The sequence below is a fragment of the Meles meles genome, chromosome 1 (genome assembly GCF_922984935.1).
Source record: "Meles meles chromosome 1, mMelMel3.1 paternal haplotype, whole genome shotgun sequence".
NCBI lineage: Eukaryota > Metazoa > Chordata > Mammalia > Carnivora > Mustelidae > Meles > Meles meles.
In genome coordinates, this window is record NC_060066.1 from 215,159,244 (window position 1) to 215,178,671 (window position 19,428).

The following is a 19,428-nucleotide window of genomic DNA, read 5'->3' on the forward strand; positions in this document are numbered from 1 at the left end:
CCCCCAGCGCGAGAGGTGCCGCTGGGAGGGAGCGCGGCCGCGGCCGTGTGCTCAGGGAGGGGCGGGGCTCAGGCTTCCAGCTGGGTTGTAGTGCAGATCCGGGGCGGCTGCCGTCTGTGCGCACCAGTGACGGTGACGCCCTCCGAGCCACCCGTTTGTCCTGCGAGGGGCCACGCACTGGTGTGCAGAGCTATTTGCCCGAGCCCAGCATGGCCCTTGACCGTGGCCCAAGGCACGCTCGGCCGTGGCCTGCAGGACGAGCTCATTACATCTCACATGCCCACTTTCCGAATCTGCGCCGCCCTATCCGAACGACGTGTCCGCAGGCCACCTCTGTAGCTTCACCCATTAGCCAAAAGCCGAGACACCCTGGTGAGTGTGCCACACGGCCGGGGCGGGGCCGTGCCCCCCCGTGCTCTGCTCGTCCACATGCAGTGTCTGTGCAGGCCATGGAAACAGTGGGCTCGGGCTGGAAGAGCACCCTGGTTCCTGGAACTTCCATTATTAAACACCCTCCAAGGAGACTTCGCTCCAAGAACACAGGACTTTGTGTCTAGGTGCCCAGCGAGGCAGTGACCGTTGAACCTGTTTGTACAATTCCGGCTCCTGAGCTCACTTCAAAATCCCAGGCTGTCATCAGAGGTCCCACAGTGGGACTTCCTGGGACCCTCATGCACAGAAAGCAGGACACACATCTCTGGTCCCCATCACAGCCCCCAGCTCCCACCCCTAGCCAGGTCGCCGCTTCCTGACCCCCTCCCTGAGGGACCAGGCCCTGTGGCACCCCTGCTCACCCTCTCCCTCTAGAACCTGCCGCTGACCGGGGGCGGGCTGGTAACCCAGGATCACTGGTGTCTGGGTCATCTCCAGCAGGGCCCTGGAAGCTTGGGCTGGGGACAGCGGGTGGGAGGAGGGCACGGCCCAGCCCCGCAACAGAGGCCGGACCAGCCAGTCGGCATGTGGTCTCTGCGGCAGGTGTGGTGTCCTACAGCTGATTGGCAGCGGGAGACCACCCCACGCCCAGCCCCACGTGCCCACTGATGCCATGGGGCCCGAGGGGTCCCAGCCCCTCATCCAGGCCCTGCGGCCGGGACAGGGCTAGAGTCCCTGCTCCGCAGTGTGGTACGAGCACCTGGTCCCTTCATGTCTATGACCTCAGTCTCCTTCTCCGTCAGGTGGAGACCGTGCGGTCCCTCGTGGTCAGATTTCTGAAGTCGGCTGTGAGATGGTGTGTGTGTGTGACGACCCCACGACCCAGGTGACCAACCCGCACAAGCTCCCGGAGGTGATGACTCAGCAGAACTTGTGTGATGGCCCCGCGCGACCTGGGGACGGTGACCCTGTGTGACCTCGTGTGGACGGTGACCCTGTGTGACCCCGTGGGGATGGTGACCCTGTGTGACCTCGCGGGGATGGTGACCCCATGCGACCTTGTGGGGTTGGTGACCCCATATGACCGTGAATGGATGGTGACCCTGCATGACCTCATGTGGACAGTGACCCCATGTGACCTCATGTGGATGATGATCCTGTGTGACCTTGTGGGGACGACGACCCTGTGTGACCTCGTGTGGGTGGTGACCCCATGTGACCTCATAGGGATGATGACTCTGAATGACCTCGAGTGGATGATGATCTGAGTGACCTCATGGGGAGGATGACCCTGCGTGACCTCGTGGGGAGGATGACCCTGCGTGACCTTGTGGGGAGGATGACGCAGCCAGTCATATGGAATCACGGCTCAGTGTGATTTCGTATGACTGTCAGCTGCCGGGTAGTAAAGACTCTCCTGTGGCTTCCAGACCCACCGAGAAGAAGGTTCACGCCCCTGCGCTGGCTCCCATGGCCCCCAAGCCCGGGCCCCTGTCACCTCTGTCCACTCCTCTACTGTCCCCCTCACGTGTTCCCCCAAACATGCCAGCCTCAAGCTCCCTCTGTTCCCGTCCCCGCCCGAGCACCCCGTCCCGCAGGCGCCCCCTGGGCTCCATCTGCCCTGCCTCCGGTCTCCCCTGGGGTGCTGCTCCTTTCACAAGTCCTGGCTCCCGCCATGCTCACGGGGCCGGGACCCCCGGGCCAACACGGGCGCTCGGAGAACCTCCGAACCTTGCGGCGCCGCCTCCGGGCCGACAGGCGGGGCCCGTGCGCCGTGACTGCACGTGAGGCTTAGCCTGTCTCCTGGGCTGTGCGTGGGTGCTGTGGCCACAGGGCGTTTGCAGCTGGTGCCTGCTGCCCGGACCGTGCAGGGGGTACACAGGCGCCCTGAAGGCTGCCGTGGGGATGCGCAGGGCTCAGCGGTGTCGCTGGGATTCCTATGCCTCCCAGAGCTCAGGCTGGGGTGTGAGTGCAGGGGAGAGTAGACGGAACGGGTGGGGTGGGCTGCGGGCTCCTTCCACAGGACCCAGAAGGCTGAAATGGTCCTTCCCCACTGCTCACCACCCCCCTCTGGCCACCGTGGAGGTAAGCGATGGGGAGGAGCCAGGCAGAGCAGGAGGAGAAAACGAGGCCCCAGCAAGAGAGAGATGGTGACCAGGCGAGCAGGTGCGGCAGAGCAGGGTGGGGAAGAGACAGTACCTGGGGTGGGGGGGTCTGGACCCTGGGCCCTACCTGGCAGAGGTTTCTGAGCAAGGAGGGGTCCAGCAGAGGGGAGACCCCGGGGACTTCCCGCCGGCGCCTGGCCTCCGACAACTGTTGACGGAGGCCGATGGGGACGGGGAGGCAGTGGAGGGGGAGGGGAGGCCGGTGGGGGTGGGGACCACTTACATATGAAAGGTTTGACCGTGCTGTGGATGTGTTTGTGCTGCTTGAGGCCCGAAGACGTGGCGAACGTCTTCCCGCAGTCAGGGCAGGCGTGAGCGCGGGCTCCCACGTGCTGGGAGCGGATGTGGCGCTGCAGGTTGCTGGGGTCGGTGAACACCTGCCGGGACAGACGTCAGGGCTCACTCCCCTGTCGGCCCAGTTCTGGCCGCTGGGTGGGGCTCTCACTGCTGCTGAGCCTGGCCCGGACGGGTCTCTGCTATCAGGGTGACCCCGCCCCATGACCTCAGGGGAGCTGCCAAGCCTCCCACAGACTCCGTGTCTCCGACAATGACTCCTAGGCGAGCTGCGGCCGTCAAAGCGGGAGCCCAGAACGCGCTTTTAGGTGGACGAGCTCGGACACACAGGTGGGGGCAGGCGCGCACGGCAGAGAAGACAACGTCTGGTCTCCCTGGCCTCCCCCCAAGCCGTGTGACCCGTGGTGCCTCCTCCTTCCCGGGCAAACCCGAGACCCAAGGGGCTTCCGGCCCCTTACGGGCTCTGCCCACGTCACTGGCTTGTTCGCGGGGGCGGGGCAGGTTACCTTCACGCAGTTCTCACATTCGAAGCGCTTGCCGCTGTCGTGGGACATCTGGTGGCGGATGAGGTTGGACTTCCAGTTGAAGGCCTTGGGGCACTGGTCACACTTGTACTCCCGCTCCTCTGTGTGCACAACCATGTGCTGCTCCAGGCTGCACGCGGACGGGGACAGGAGTCACTGGGCGCCCGCCTGCCTCACTGCCTCGCAGCCCCCCCGCCCCCCGCCCGCTTGGAGAGGAGAGGGAGTCCCGGCAGCGGGTCTGGTCACCTCCTCTCCGGACAGGCCAGCGGGACGGAGGGGCAGAGACGGCCCTCCCACCGCATGGGGGGCAGAAGCCGGGCCCTCCTCCAAGACCACTCCTCCAGGCAGCCAGAGGCCAGGCAGACCCCAGCTTGCAATGCCTGGCTGCTCTTCAAGATGATCTTAACCTTGAGGCTGACCTTGGGCCTCGGAAAAGGGGCGCTGAAGCTGCGGACATTGCCCTGAGCCCCGGAGTGGGGGCGAGGCGCAGGAAACCCAAGGCCAGCCCTGGCCCCCTCACCGCATACACACCAGGAAGGTGGGCCGGGGGCGAGCGGGCCCGATAGGGTGGGGAGAGCCCAGCTGCCGGGCAGGGGCGGCTGCACTGGGATGAAGGAGCAGCTCCCGACCCCCTCCTCTCGGGGGACGTCCTGCTCCCCCTCCTGTCCCAGGTGTGACCGTTAATCTGCGGGAGCAAAGCAGCCGTACATCAAGGCCCGTTAATTACGGGCCCAGCCATCCGTTCCCATCAGAAGCGCGCGGTTCTGGAGCTCCGCCGGACTGAACCTTTTCCCTGTTGCTAATTGTGATTTATGTGTTTATGTAAAGAAAACACGGACCCTCTTGAGCTGCGCTTACCGCAGAGGGCCTCAGCCGGGACTCGCCCAAACGCTCATGCTCTCTGTCATCGGTTTGGGGTGCAGGGTTCCCCATCCCCGGGGAGGCCACGGTGGGATTGGCGTCCGGTTCGCGGCGACACCAGAGCCACTTAGTGACCGGAAGGGGTTTTACTCTGACCTTGCCAGGCCGTCCGAGAAACATTCTCAGAGGCGGGAGGAGGGGCCCACGCGGAAAAGCCTTCAGACTTGCCTGGAGCTGGGACCTCAGTCCTGACTCTCCCCCCACAAAGCCCAGGGGGTTCCTCCTTCCTTCGGGTTCCCGTGGGTCCTCGGGGTCCCCACTTCCCAGGGGAGGGCCAGCTCGTGCCTGTTCTGTGCTGACCGTTTGCAGTCAGCACAACAGGCCTGGCTCACTGAGCCCGTGTCTGTGAAGCCTCCCAGGACACCTGGGGTCCATCTGTGGGGGGCAGAGGCCAGTGCCGTGGTGGGGGATCAGGGACCCTTGGGCGGCACCTGCCAGCTCCTGCACACTGTGTGAGGAGTCCTGTGTGTCCAGAAGGTCAGGTCACTCCATGGGTCCCCAGGCAGCAGGCTGCCATCCCCCATGCTGGCCTCAGACCTCGCTTCGGAAGTCTCCTTGGGGCTTGACCCTGCACACCCCGGGGTGTGGCCTGCATCTCTCACTCTCCCCCTAGCCCGTCTCCACGGGGACATCCCTGACTGCAGAATGGCTGGGCCAGTGATGTCTCTGCCAGCCCCTTGTGGTCTTCTAGGGGTGGGGGCTCGGACCAGCGGCCTGGCCTTCACAGCCAGAGCCCCTGTGGCCCCTGTGGCCTGCCACCAGCAGCTCCGGGGCCTACTCGGTCCCTGGTGCCGGATGAGTCGTCTGGAGGTTCCTGGCCCTGAGGTGTGCCACACGGGAGGGGACCCTGTCTCCACCTGTCCCTGGAGTTCCCCGCGTGTCAGTGTGGACAGGGCTGGGGGACAAGGACAGACCTCTGTCTTTCCCAGCTTTCCCTCTGTGCCACCAGGGCTGAGTGAGTGAGGCTTCGGGGGCAGCTCCTGGGGGGACCGGAGGCTGGGGGGACGGGGCGTGGCGGGGGAGGGGAGAGGGCGGCACCTGTACTTGTTGGGGAACATCCGCTCGCAGTCCTTGCACTCGAGAGCCTGCTCGCTGCCCCCGCCGCAGAGCCCCTCCGGCTTGAGCTCGTCGGTCAGGCCCTCATAGAGCGGGGCCCCCACGGAGCCACACGCGTACTTCTTGTGGCGCCGCAGGTCTGTCTTGGACTGGAAGAGCTCGTCACAGGCGTCACAGCGGAAAGTGGGCTCCTCTGCTAGGAAGAGAGGAGGGGAGGTGAGTGGGGAGCAAGAGATGGGACCCAGGACCCCGGCCCGCGGGAGGGGGCAGGGGACTGTGCTGTTCCACTCCTGCTTCCCTCCGGTCCCCGCTTCCTGGACCTTGGCGTGGCTGCCCCAGGTCCCGTGTCTGCGCCATCAGAACGCGGAGAAGCCCCGGGCCCCCCCCCCCCCGCATGGCAGGAGGCCACCCCGGGCTTGAGAAGGCCCCGCACCGGGGAGCGGAGAAGGAAGCTGGCGCGCGCTTTGTTTATGAATTAGGAAAAAACACGTGGCGGAGCCCTAATGCGCCTCATAAATTACTGTCGTCAAGGTCAAACAAATTAAAAGGGGGGGCAGCTATTATTAAGTTTACGAGGCAAGATCCTGACCACCGTGCCAAGCCAAACAGTCAGCTCCAAGCCGTAAATTTCCCCGGGGAGACGACCTCTGGGCCCATCCCCAGGCCCCACCCCAGGCGCGGCCGGCAGCAGCTCCTCTGCCGGGCGGACGCCCCCTCCCTGCCCCAGGAGGGGAGAGCACACGTGCACAGGCTTGCAGAGATGCATGGGAAGGTGCGTGTGTGCTGGTAGTGAGCTTGAGAATGACGTGTGCTCGGGCGCAGGCGTGTACTCTGGGGTGTGCAGCTGTGGCACGGGGGGCGCGCGAGTGTTTGCATTCGAACACACCGCGTCCGCGTCTGTGCATCTCTGGAACGTGCAGGAATCTTTGTGCCTCACGCGTGTTTGTGTCCGTGTGCGTGTGCACGCGCGCGTGCGAGTGTGCTTCTGCGTGTGGCTGCACACGTGAAAACTCGTCTTGGCAGGTGTTCACGTTCGCGCAGGTGCGAGGACGGCTGTGCGTGCTGTCGGTGCCCGCGTGTGGGCGTCTGCGCGTCACTGTACGTGGGTACGCAAGCTGTGCACACCCATTCGTGCGAGGCCGACCACACGCCGCGCATGTTGAGTGTGAACGTGTCGGTGCATGTGTGTACGTGTGAACGCGTGTGCCTATTTCGCTGTGTGTTTTCATGCGTGTGTGTCTGTGAACATGTGAGTGCACGCTGGAGAATGTGTCTGAGTGTGAATGTGAGTGTGAGCACGTGCGCACGTGCAGAGCTGAGCCTTGGTGACCTTGGCTCACTGTTCACCGAAATGGCCTAACGCTGAGGGATGTCAAAGCCAAGGAGGCAGGGCGGGCAGAAGGGGGCTGTCCCCGCCTCCTCCCCTGTCAGAGAGACCTCCATACCCTTCCGAGTGCCGAGGAGAGGGTGGGGGATCTTTGCAGCCTAGGCCGGGGGTTAGGGGAGAGAGCTGGGGAGAGTGAGGGCCTCCTGCTCAAGACTAGAAGCTTCCCTGAGACTAAGGCTAGAGGCGTGGCTCCTCTCTGGGTCCCAGGGAAGGGCCACAGGGCCGGGCCAGGGGGCTCCAGTGTGGGTCCAGGCGTCCTGGCTGGCCCACAACGGACAGCCTGCTGTCGAGGAAGTGTGTGTTGGGAGGAATTCAGCACAAATGCGGAACAGCGGCTCGCACTGAGTCTGGCAGTCTGGGGTTGAGAGCATGGGCTTGAGCCTCTGGGCTTGGACATCTCTGCCCCAAACGTCTCCCAGCAAGGCTGCCCCTGGTGCTTGCCCCAGACAGGTGCTGAGCTGCAAAACGGACGGGAAGGAGGCAAGGCCTGGCTGTCCACGCAGACCCCAGACCCGGGGCCGGGAGACCCAGGGAGGGTATGTCTGCCAACACCGAGGCCAGCGGCACCCAGGCACAGCCAGGGCCAGAGGCACAGGAGCCGTGGGGCCTGGGGCTGCCTGGAGCGCAAGGACAGAGAAGGTTCTCGAACAAAACCCATCCAAGCAGCAGCCGGTCCCCAGGGAGCAGCGTGCAATGCTGGCCACTAAGCCTGTAGACGACGTTCATCACGACATAGCCCCCCCCCCACACCCCCCTAGTCTATACAGTGTTGCCTCCAAAGTCGAATTTGCGTGTGTGAACCCTTCTGGAGAAGCGCCTCCTGGGAACGGAGTGGGGATGCCGGGGGCCTTGAGGCCACCACACAGCTGGCCCTGGCTAGGAGCTTCCTGCTGTTGGCGCACAGACGCCATCCACGCGCCCAGGGGCAGACTTTTTGCCCGTCTGGGGACCGGTACACGGAGGCCGGGACACCCAGGGAGCAGGCGGCAGGGCTGTGTAACCGGAGCCGAGCCACCGGGCGGGGCCGGGGAAGCGCGTGGCAGTGTCCCAGCTTCCCGCGAGGGGCCCAGTGCAGCGCCAGACGCGGCGTGTGCGCACGCAACGGCCTGGCATTCCCCCGCGGGCCCTCGTCGTCTTTAGAAATGTGGATTTCCTCCCCATCTGAGGACCGAGAACACCATTTCAGAATGGAGCCGGATGCCTCGACCCCACAGAGCTGCCCCTGTGGGTTTGTTCTGACTTCCTGGGGCCTCCCACCACCACCGGCACCGTGAGTCAGTTCGAAATGCCCGTTGGTAGTTGACTCTTTCTGGACCCAACTGAGAACAGTCACAGAAGTTGAAATTTGAAAACAAAGACGAGAAGAAAGGCCAACCCCACCCATCCATACCACCAGCCAACTCCACTTTCTCAACTTCGATCTGGAATTTGGACTTAAAACGAAAACTGAGGACGTCCTGAGGCCGTTAAACAGATGTGGGAGGGGGGGTTAAAAGGCGCCCTCCTCGCCCTCATCCCTCCACGGACCCAAGTTTGCGAGGGTGAAGGATGGAGCTGGGGGCTGGCTGTGGGTGAGCCTCGCCCCCGCGTCACCCCGTGCTATGGTGTGGACAGGTGTCCCAGCATCCCTCACTCAGGTAAGGCGGGCACAAAGCGCCCACGCTTGGGGCTCGCTAGATGCCCAGGAAGCATGGGCCCAGACCGTGTGGTCCAACTGCCCAGCACGATAATTCCATGTTAAAAAAATAGTAGGAGAGACGGTTCTCCTCTGGCTGTGTTGTGTTACCTTGTATCACCTGCTACTGTAGCCCAGCGTGTCGTTGTGTGTGTTATGTCACACTGGATTATAGCCCGTCTCGTGCGCTTTATATGCAATCCACTGGGTCCTCTTGACTTTTTATGGGGGGGTTAACAATTTTGAGCCTTTCTCAAAAGAAAAGCATATTTGAATGGAAATGATTTTCTTTATTTTCTCCCAAGAGCGAGAAGCTTTCCCGAAAGAGAAATCTTTCCCCTCTCCACTGAGCGTAAAAACAAAATAGAAAGTCGCTGGAACTAATGAATCCGAAAGTGGCTTCCCTCTGCTCTGAGTCACTTGCAGGGAAATCAGAGGCACCTTTACAAAGCTGCGGCTGGGGGAGAGCCTTCCCGGGCTCAGAGCTGCAGGCCCCACGCACTCTGTCCCCGCTCTGCCCCCCGCGGGCCGGGGACCCGTGTGTCCCCGAATCTTGCTCCCCGGCAAAGGCCCCTGCCCCCGATGGCAGCACGCAGACATTGTAATTCAAAACTGAACTCCTTTCTTCGGAACCTGCTGGGAGTCCGTGGGGTCCGTGAGCTGGGGAAGCCCAGCTGGAGAGCCCCATGTCCTCCCAACGCGGACCGGCCCCGGGTGTGCCCGCCCGTCGTGGCTCGAGTCAGGTGTGCGCCTGGCGGTCTCTGTTCTATCAGAAACTTTTCATGGCCGAGCAGGAATGTAACAGAAAAATAAGTCAGTGCCTAATGGCTTCAGAGAGCCGAGGGGGACACAATTATGTGGCATCTACACGCTAATCTGCCAGACTGAGCCTCAAAAGCGCCGGAGGGCCCACTCCAAGTTCCTGCCGTGATAAGGGGCCTCCGCATTTAGCTGGGGCTGGGATAAAAGATTTTTTATGATAATTATCTTAGTGAGGAACATTTTTGCATTTTCTTTCTGTGCGATTCCGAGTTTAGCTAGGGAGGGGGCGGCTGTTGGGGGGCAAGGGGGTGACCGCCACAGCAGAGAGTATGAAAAGTCAGACATTTGATTCTGGACTATTGTGTGTGGAAAGCAATTAGCCCGCAAATGTTTGATGAATTATTAGGGAAATGTGGACCCAGCTTGTTTGAGACCGGGAGCCGGGGTGGGGGGAGAGGGGCGGTTGGTGGTGGTGGAAAGCAATCAACGTTTTTTAAAAAACCTTTTGGAAGAAAGAAGTTTCATTACACAAACGAGATTGCCCCGGGCGCTCCCCTGAGGTAAGTGGGTTTATCTTTCCGCGTTCTCCCGTGCTACCTGAGCTCTACAGGTCTTTTCAACAATTATTTTAAGGAAAACGAGACCATCCCCTCATGACCCAGACCTCGACCATTTATTTTTCTTTTCTCCACGGCCTAATTGGAACCAAACTTCAGAGGCGCGTACAGATAGGACCCGGCTCCGTGGCCTCTGGAGCGGGAGCTCAGAGACACGGGCGGCGTGGAGCGAGGACCCTTTTTGCTGGGCCACGCTTGGGGATGGAAAGGGTAAATTAAGGCAGAGATCTCTGCGGCGGCTCCAGCCCAGCCAGCGCCACTCCCTCATGTAACAGTATTAGAGGAACTTGTGGTAAGCGGCGTTAGTCATTACGCCCCTGTGCCTTTGGACGGGGAGGGAAAGAAAGGCAGGAAGGGCAAAACCGGCCTCCCCTGCTCCAGCGTGAACGGAGTCACCAGCCCCCGCCGGGAGGGGAGGCTGCTTCTCCGTTCGCTTGTGGGGTCTCGTTCCAAGAAAAGACACCGTGCGGCGGCGGCACGCGGGGAGCTGACGGGCTGTGCCAACTCAGCGTTCCTCGAATGGACCGAGAAACGGTTCCAGAACCCCAAGGTGAATGGCACGTTGCTCCACTATGTGGATGAAGGAAAATAATTTCTGCATTTCAGAAATCCTAGCCTCTTTGCAGCAGGAATTTTTCGAACGTCCTCTGAGATGCACTCGGCAAGGGAGCCCCCAGACAAGCACGGAGTGAGGAGTCAGGAGCGACGGGCAGGGTTGGTGGGAAGAACTCAGCCGTCATCCCTGACCCTGTGGGACCCCCAGAGCCCCCCGGGTTGCCTCTCACAAAATCAGTTTTCGCTTAACGTTTCTCTTGGACTTTTTGCTGTTAACTGTAGGCAGGCACAGCTTTCAGACACACACACCGTCATTGCCCTCTCTTAAATGAGCCCCAAATGTCTCCCGAGGCTCTGGAGGGCGACGGTTTCCGAGTCACAAAACTTTGTGTGTTTTTGTTTGTTCTTGTTTTTGTTTTTGTTTTTAAGTACTGGGGCTGATGATAATAGAATGAAAGAACCCCCGGGCGTCCACCACCACAAAGATACGGTGCCGCACGTCACCCACTCACGCGTGTCGTCCGGAGCGCCGTCTGGAACGCGGCGTGCGGCTCGTGTAACCCAAAGACGGGAGAGAACGGTGCTTTGGCTGCGAGACTGGGAGGGGGGCCTGGGGCAGGAGCCCAGGAGTGCGGCCCCCGTCACGCGGTGCGATGCGACGGGAGGCCTTGAGCTCCTGCCGGGCGGGGGGCTTACCATCCAGACTGGAGGGCACCGTCCCCAGGGAGTACGCGCCTTCCTTCACGTGCACGAGCAGCTCCTCCCCAGGCTCAATGTCCTTGATGACTTTATAGTAAATCTAGGACGGAAAGGCAGAGAGAAGGGGTGAGCATGGCCATCCTTGCTCAGGGAGCCACGCTGGGCACAGGCAGGCCCCGCCCCTCTTCGCAGGCCCCACTGGCTGGACGCTTGACCTGCCTACTAACTCCTGCTCAGAGGATGCCCTCTGAAACTTTGCAGATCATACTCAGAAGGACCGCATCCCTTTGAGTTTGTTTCATGTGGTTGTCGGGCGTTGGTGAAGGGGATGAAACCGGTGAGAAGCTGCCTGGAAGTTCCCAGGCGGGGCAAGTCCCAGCGGGAAACATCAGGGAGGGCGGCTTTTGCCAACCAGGAGCAGGGCCTGGTGGGGTTCTCAGGGTCCTCATCCCACGGTGTAGGCCAGACCCGCGCTGCTGCTGGGGGTGGGGGGACTTGGGGGTCGAGAGTGAATCCGCATGTTTCGAACATGGCCACACACTCAGACAGAGGCCCCGTGGGCCAGGGCCGCAGGCTGGGAGCCTCCCGCGAGCCTGGACACCGTTTCCAAGGGACACCGTTTCCAAGGGGGCAGAGGGGCGCATGTGCCCGCAGCAAGCTCTGTGCCCAGCAGCCATCCCAGGCTAGATGGGCGTGCACTGAGAACAGGGAGGGTGCAGGGGGTCAGGGCAGATGCCGTGGCCTGGAGAAGCAGACTCAGTCGAGGTGAGGTGAGTTTGGAACATCTAACCTCAATGCTCCAAGGAGCCCTGTGGCTTGCCCACAGAAGTCTGGAAAAGGGGCCATCTGCCCTGGAGGTGTGGCCAAGATCTGGAAAACCCGATGGCTTGGAAGGGCACCAGGGCAGGCCCATTTGGGATGGCACCCGGGGATCAAGCTCTAACGGCCTGGGTGACTGTGGGAGAGGACCAGGTTCTTTCCTCCCTGGGACCCCCTACCCTCTTTGGAGAGCAGTGACAGGTCCTGGGTGGGGGACTGGTCCCAACTCTTCTCATGAGTGGGGCTGGCACCAGGGGTCTTGCATCTCAAGTCCAGAAATGTCAAACTGCCTACCACAAGGTCTCTATCCAGATAACAGGGGTCAAGGTGCTTCCAGGAGCCCGGAAGCTGGCCGCACGACTGATCCGGAGGCCAGAGAAAGACCAAGATGATTGCACCTGCCTTGGGAAATGCAGGGGTCTCAGCTTCTCCAGACTGGTGCCCCCGAGAGGCCCTCCAGCACCGCCCTCTTGCTGGAGGGCCAAAGGGTGAGGGATCAGGCCAGACCGTCCAGCAGCCGCGGGACGTGGCCCGGACACCCAGAGACTGAGCGGGGCGCGCGGCCCGCACACCACTCCTGCCTCTCCTCGCGCCCCAGGCCCCAGGAAGCATCTGGAGGGCGGGGCTTCCTGCTCCCTGGCCGGACCCCTTCTCCCCTCCACAGGCCATGTCCATGTGGGCTCCCGCACAAACCGCTGGTCCTGACTCGCCCCGGGACAACAGCAGGGAGCTCCCGAGAGGACACGCAGAGCCCCACTGGCTCCCCAGCGCCCGGGGACGTGCTCCGAGAGCACCCAGACAGCGGTAACGAGACGGTGGGCAAACTTCCTCTCCCTGCACTAATTTCCTTCGGCTGCTGTTCTCGCTGCAGCCCGACAAACAAGACTGTAATATGGAGATGAGACTCTGGGCCTTACTCACTTTGGTAACTAAGCCCATTGTTGTGACCCCAGTTCTGCGTCCTTTTATCTAAGAATGACAGTGACCAGATAACTTTCACAAAAATCACACTGGAGCCACTGCATTTCTAAACGGGGTCCAGCGCCTGTGGGACGCGCTCCAACCACGCCCGGGAGGCCCCGAGCGAGGTGGGCTGTTCCGCCGGCACAGCGCCCTCCCGTCCGCCCGCCGTGGCACTGGGGGGGGGCACAAAGGCAGGGACCGGCTGGGGACAGAGGAGGGTCCGCGCCCAGCTTCCCTTGGGGCCCGTTAGAGGGCAATGTGGGCCGGCCCGCCACCAGGTCCCTCCCCGAGGCCCCGCTCTGACCTGGTGTCCCGCTCCCGCTCCGTGCCAACGGCTCCTGGGGCCGCGTCCTCCCTCCGTCATCCCTCTGGCCGGCTGCTAGGCTCCAACTCGGGGCTAGCGGGGGCTAAGTGTGGCCCGCCTCCCCTCTCCGCCTCCCTGTCCGACCCCCGCGGAGGGCCACCCTGCCTCCCGGGACCCCCCCTCCCTCCTCACCCCCCTCTCCCAATGCCGCTGGCTCTCCTGGGATGCCCCCCCATCTCGGAGCCGGACCTCCTAGAATCCCCGACGTCCTCCAGGGCTGCCCAGGTCCCCGCCCCCACACCCTCCCAGCTTCCAAGGCTGCCCCACCTTTCAGGAACCCTCTGCGGCCCCAGCAGCACTCCCAGGCTGTCTGGCCTCCCCAGGAGCCAGGCTCCCTCCGAGGGCACAGCCCCAGCAGGAGCCTCAGAGCCCAGGGAGAGTCTAGAGCTCTTGGCCATGGGGAGCAGTCCCAGGCACAGCCGGCACCCTGTCCCCAGCCCTGGACGGTTTTCTGGGCACCTGGGGGGCTGGAGAGTAGGACACGAGGGCAGTGGCCCTCAGCCGTGGCTGCCTGGACTTTGAGCGGCAGATGGAATTAGTTGCTATTAGTGCTAATTGCAGGGCCGGGCCGGGGGGGGGGGCGGGGGTGTCCCCAACCTGCCTCCACCTGGAAGCTGGACCGGAGGTGGACAGGAATTAGCGCGAATGTTCCTCGAACTCCGCGGGCGCTGCCTCCGCCGGGGCACGGAGGTATGAGGGCAACTGGGGTGCGCACAAAAGCCGGGGGTTTTCACTGCCAGTTCCCGCAGGCACAAAGGCCTTATCAGCCAGACCTGCAGAGAAAGTCACAGTTCCAGGTCCGCGGGCTTTGCCGACTTCCTGGGACAAAGGCCGGCGGTGGGACGGAGGCCTGGGCGGCTCCCAGCCTCTGGGGTGTTGCAAACAGTGCATGGACAGAGCCGAGCCCGAGGCCCCTTCAAAGTTCTGGACGTGGGCTGGTAATGTCCCTTCCACTGTGCGCCCGGCAGCAGGTCAGGTTCAGACCCGAGGGCGGGTGGGCGCCATGGAGGGGCCGAGGGCTCCCGTTTCCATGGGGTGGGGTTGAGGGTCGGTTCCTCCAGGAAACAGAGCCCCTCCCCCTGATGCCAGGCCGGAGGCCACCGGGATAGGAGCCGGGTCCCCAGAGGTGACAGTAGCCAGGAGGACACGCCCCTCCACGCCCCACCACGCCCCCAGCAGCGGCAGAGCCCAGGCCCCCAAAACCCTGTCTCCAGGCTCTTGGCGTGCGGCGGGGCAGGCCCAGCTGGAGCCTTCCCCCCGGGTTCACAATCTGAGAGCGAGGGAAGCCGCAACAGCTGAGTTCGCGGGAGCCCGCGCGCGTCCGCCCTTACAGAGCTTTCGAAGGAACGAGGCCAAGCAGACGGGGTTCAAAGTCAGGCCCTCGTTTCAAAGTCTTGGGCTCTCCACGAGGACCACGGCTCCGCACCAAACCCTGGTCCTCTGAGCGACAACTGTGCTCTCTCCCCCCTGTCCCTCTCCCGACGCAGGGATGCGGCTCCCCGCAGGTGGCCAGAGCTCGGGGACCAACGTATGGCTGTGTTCTACACCGGGTGGGGAAATGGCCTGAGAAAGCAGAGCTCGGGCATCGGCCCTTCTGTGGAAACCGTCACCGGCACCTCAACAACATTTTTTGAGATCAAATATTTCCAATTTAAAAAAAATAGCTCTCCGTTGGCCACTTTCTCGAGTTTGTTTTGTAAATATCAAACGAACTCACAGGGATAGGTGCTGTAAACATGAGGGTTTACGTTCCACGATTTTCATTCCTGCCCCATCTCAGAATCTTACACGTTAAGTTGTAGGAAATCCACCCAAACTACCCCGGGTGCCATGAGGGCATGGAGGCCCGGCCACACGCCCCCCGCCCCCCGCCGCCCCGGAGCAGACGCGTTTTGTAGGAACATGGAGGTGGTCCAGCGCTCCTGCTCTGTCCTGTTTGAGAGACGTCCAAGGAGGGTTTCAGTCACATGCACGAAATCTTTGTGTTTCTCTGTCTGCCCTGGATTTGGGAATCAGGCTGGAATTCGCGGGGGCTTCTGGGGTGCTAGTGAGGGTCTCTTCGTGAGACACAGGCACCCAGCGAGGGGAATCAGAGTGGCCCGGCTACCTCTGCCCTGTCCGGAGGGAGGGAGGATGCTGGTCCTTGGTCATCTTTGTCTCTCGGAGACCCCTGGGGAGCCGGGGGGGGGCCCTCCCTTCCAGGACCTACAGATGCTACACGTGTCTTCACGACTTGCTGTCCCCAAACTGTGGGCCGTCTGTGCCTGGGAAAGTCTTGGACACCGGGCCCGGGGGCTGCCTGAGGGCTTGAGCATTTGGAGTTTACAGAACCACGGAGACCCGAGCAGGGACATGCAGACAGTCTCTTCCTCTGGGCGGCAGAGAGGACACACTCGCCACACTCCTGTCTGCTCCTGCGGGGCTGAAGCGATTGTTTCCACGTCCTCACGGTCTCGCTGCTCCGCCCCGTCACTTTCCCAGCCGCACACACGTGGGGAAAAATCCGGCACATTTCTCTCTGCCTTCGCGGTGCGTTTGGACTTGGAGAGTGCATCCGTGTCTACACAGACGCTCCCGGCTGCAGCTAGAGAGACGGTCTTTGGCCTCTGGAGAGGCATCTCCCGATAACGAGTTCCCTTCCACGAATCTGGACGCGAGAGCGCCCCGGGAGCGCGAGGGCGAGCTTGAATCTCTATCTTATTCTTTGCCGAAGAGAGAGGATCGGTTTGCTCTGAATTCGGCTGCTTTCCGACTCCGAGGCATTTGATATATACCTTAAGTCTTTTGTAAACCCGCCAAGAAACGCTACAATGAATCCCCTGCCCTTCTCCTTTCAAAGGGGAAATTGTATCTAATTGTTTGCGAGCTACAATGTTTAATTTAGAAAATGGTGGGGGTTGAGAGCAGAGGGAGAAGGAACGGGGCTCTGGATGCCATCCCGTGAGTTCCAGCCCCGGTGGGTCGCTCACAGGCCGCGAGGGCGATGGGCGACAGGCAGAGGGGTCCGCGGGGAGGAGAGGAAGCGAAAGCGAAAGGGCAGCCTGGGCAGCGCCGGGAGCACCGGGTTCTCATTAGAGCGCGCGGGCGCGGCACACGGCTGCGTGCTTATCGGTTGGCTCATCGCTAACGAAATGCCTTCCTTTAACATGCTCGTCTGCTTCCACTTTGGGGAGCCCCGGCCCCAGGCTGAGCGGTCTCTGCCCGGGGGGAACGTGCCAGTGGTGTTGGGGATCCCCTGCCACCCGGCTGGCCCTGGGGATGCGGTGGGGGCCTCACGGCCTCTCCTCAGTGCGCTGGGGGTTCTGGAGCCCCTGAGTCATGCTCCCCGACGTCTGTTTGTGACCCCAGCACCGTAGCATGCGGTCCTCAGCCCCGCTGGCCGTGTGAGGTTGGTGGCCGGCGTCCTTGCCCTGGAGGGGTGAGGCGGACCGGGAGAGCGCCACACGGTGATCAAGCCCGCGCTGTTCTCCCAAGCTCTTGTTTTCATTCTGAACACGGAGACTGATCCAGGGACAGACCCCATCCGTCTCCTGAAACATTTCAAATGAACTTGTTTGCTCATAATTGCAGGAAAAAGAACCACCCAGGGGTGATCTGAGTGTCTCAGATTTTCGGAGAGGAAAAGCAGGAGCTGGTGGGCGGCCGGGGGAGAGGAAGGCAAAGTCGCCCGGGGCCGGAGGCAGGCTCATGCCACCCAGAGTGAACTGAGGTGCCCGTGGGCTTTCCTTCGCCTTCCGTTTACGCTGAGCAGGAAAGGCAAATCAAAGCACCCCAGCATCTTCGGCTGTGATCTGACCACCCCCAAAGGTCCCAGAGAAAAGCTCCGTCCGTCCAGCTGTCTGCTGTGGATGCTCTGTTCCCAGTGGCCCAGCCACCTCTCTGTGGGCTCCACGTGGGTAGTAAGTCACAAGTCACTGTTGGGTTGATGCGGCCGAGTGCAGGAGGAAGTTCACGGCCTAGCGTGGCCTTTGCTCGTGGGGGTCCCCAACCCGGAGCCGCAGAGAGGACAGAGCAGAGCGACCGGAAGGTCACCCAATCTTGAGGCCCCTGGGGCTGGGACCTCTCAGAGCCCCGGGGTGCCTGGGGAGGGAGTCTTGGGCATAAATGAGAAGCTGGAGGCAGGGTTGGGCTCACGGCCGTGGGTGCCACAGTCCACGGAGAAGCGTGGCTCCCTCCAGAGGACACGTGTCCGGTCCAGAGCTGCTTCCTCCTCAGCCACCAGATCATTTCTTCCGAGAGCCGTGACTCCAGAGACTTTTTCTTCGGGACCCTGAGACCCACTCCTGACCCGTCTCCTTCGTCCTCTTAAAACTGGAGCCGAGGTCATGTGACTTGAGCTTCTGAAGACCGTCTGGCAAACCCCACCCTGCGTCATGGATCTTCGATTTTCAGTCTGGATGCTGTCCCTTCCCTGTCTGTGCTGTCGGGAGCCGGTGTGTGTGAGCGAGATGGAGACAGAGAAAGGAGGATTGTTCGCATCCGTGTGTTCGCCTGTGTGCGTGGCAGGGTTGTCCGTAAGTGCAGGAAATCCTGGTGGAAACCCTTGGGATTATGGAAATCTGAGAAACCCCATTAATATCGTGTAATGTTTCCTTCTCAAAGAGAAGCCTGTCTCCAAAAATCTTTGTTTTATTATTAATATTTCAGGGACATTTTTAGTCCACTTTGTAGCAAGTGTTTCCAATAGTCAGGATGGGAATGGGGCACTTTCCGCAGCGGTTGCATGGCCATCCCACCGAGAGAGAGCTGGTCAGCCTCGGGGAGACTGCTGAAAAACCAGTTCTGTAATTAAAAGCAGTCCGTTAGATCCCTTTCAAAGAGACATTTTTAGGAGCACCTGGGTGGCTCAGTCGGTGGAATGTCCAACTCTTGATTTCGGCTCCGGTCATGATCTCCCACTCGGGGTCTCCAGCCCCGCGTCGGGCTCTGTGCTCGGCATGGAACCCGCTTGGGATTCTCTCTCTCCCTGTCCCTCTGCCCCTTTCCCGGCTCTCGCGCGTTCTCTCTCTCAACATAAATAAATGATTTTTTTTTAAAAAAAGGCATTTCTAAAATTCGCTTTATTCAAGCAATGATTACTGAGGCCTGTGCGGTTGGATCAAAGTGCGGTTCCTCACACTATTAGAGTCTGAAATCATGAGGATTATTTTACAAAGGAAAATATGCCCCACAATTTGCTCATTTTCCTCTGATAACTGAAATGCAAAGGTAAGACTTTGAGATGAAAATTGGGGCAGCTGACAGCCTTCTGAGCACCTCCTGACCTGGAGCCCATCCGGGGTCCCGCCTCTCCCCTGCTCCTGCTTCCCTACGTGACCTGAAGGCCCCTCCCCACGGCAGGTGAAGTGTGCAGGTGCGCCTCCTTGGGAGGGACGCTGGCGGGCACCCCGTTGCTCTGTAACACCGGGAGCAACCGCCTGGTCCTCGGAGGCACTTTCAGGGTGGGGGGCTCCGCTCTCCCTCAGAGGCTGGCGATTGAAATGCCCCAGGTAGAGCAATGTCGACACTCCGGGTCATGCTTAATGGACACCCCAAGTTCCCTCGGAGCTCGCGAGCCGAGATGGGGGTAGTTAATCCCCCAAGGCCGTGTTGGAGAGAAACATCCAGCAGGTGGGGAGGGGCCGGAAGGAATTTCGATGTCATAGTGGGTTTGAGTAAAAGAGCCAGGAGTGTTTCTGACCCTCAGCCGGATCCTCGGGAAAGGCAAGCACGGGGGGACCAAAGTGGGTTTAAGGGAACCAGTAAGAGTTAAGGGCCCTCTGCCCAGCAGAACGGGTTCTGTCCCCTGGTGGAAAGAGACGGAAAGACGTTGCGGCAAAGCCGTGAATTCCACTGCGTGGAATGGACACACACGCTCCCCCGAAATATTAATACCAAGACAAAGAAAGATGTTTGAAGACAGGCCCCTCGCTGAGAAGCTCCCACACCTGCCGGCCTTTCCAGAACTTGGCCATAAAAAGGTACCTATTTTGCTACTTAGGCTTGGTTCAAATGCTCGAACAAACGTCTTTCGTAAATAAAGACCACAGACCTTCACCACTTGACTCTGCATGTCACAGATATGCCCTCCTGGGCCTGGCCCCGCGGGGCTCCTTCCACTGCCCCCCAGCTTCCGGACACACAGCCAAGCACACCGCGGTCCCCAAAGGAAGGGACGTTGGAGAGCCCGTCTCTCCACGTGCCGACCTCCGATTCTCCACCATGTGCATTTCGGAGGAAGGAAAGGTGTTGCTGTTTTTTTTTCAGATTTTTGGT

The 19,428-nt window shown here is 61.3% G+C and overlaps 1 protein-coding gene across 7 annotated transcripts in view; it reads right to left on the minus strand.

The window, feature by feature from the left end:
• The window catches only part of PRDM16 (PR/SET domain 16), a 296,392-nt gene that overhangs the window by 22,549 nt on the left and 254,415 nt on the right, over window positions 1-19,428 (minus strand). For 3 of the 7 annotated variants that reach the window (XM_046005154.1, XM_046005134.1, XM_046005171.1), the window contains exons 5-8: window positions 11,025-11,127; window positions 5,315-5,528; window positions 3,338-3,485; window positions 2,761-2,914 (exon numbers count right to left, since the gene is read on the minus strand). In XM_046005154.1, the coding sequence (XP_045861110.1) occupies window positions 2,761-2,914; window positions 3,338-3,485; window positions 5,315-5,528; window positions 11,025-11,127 (619 nt within the window). Of the gene's footprint in view, window positions 1-2,760; window positions 2,915-3,337; window positions 3,486-5,314; window positions 5,529-11,024; window positions 11,128-13,113; window positions 13,363-19,428 lie in introns of those variants that run through there. The other 4 variants (XM_046005163.1, XM_046005144.1, XM_046005182.1 and 1 more) reach the window with 3 other exon arrangements.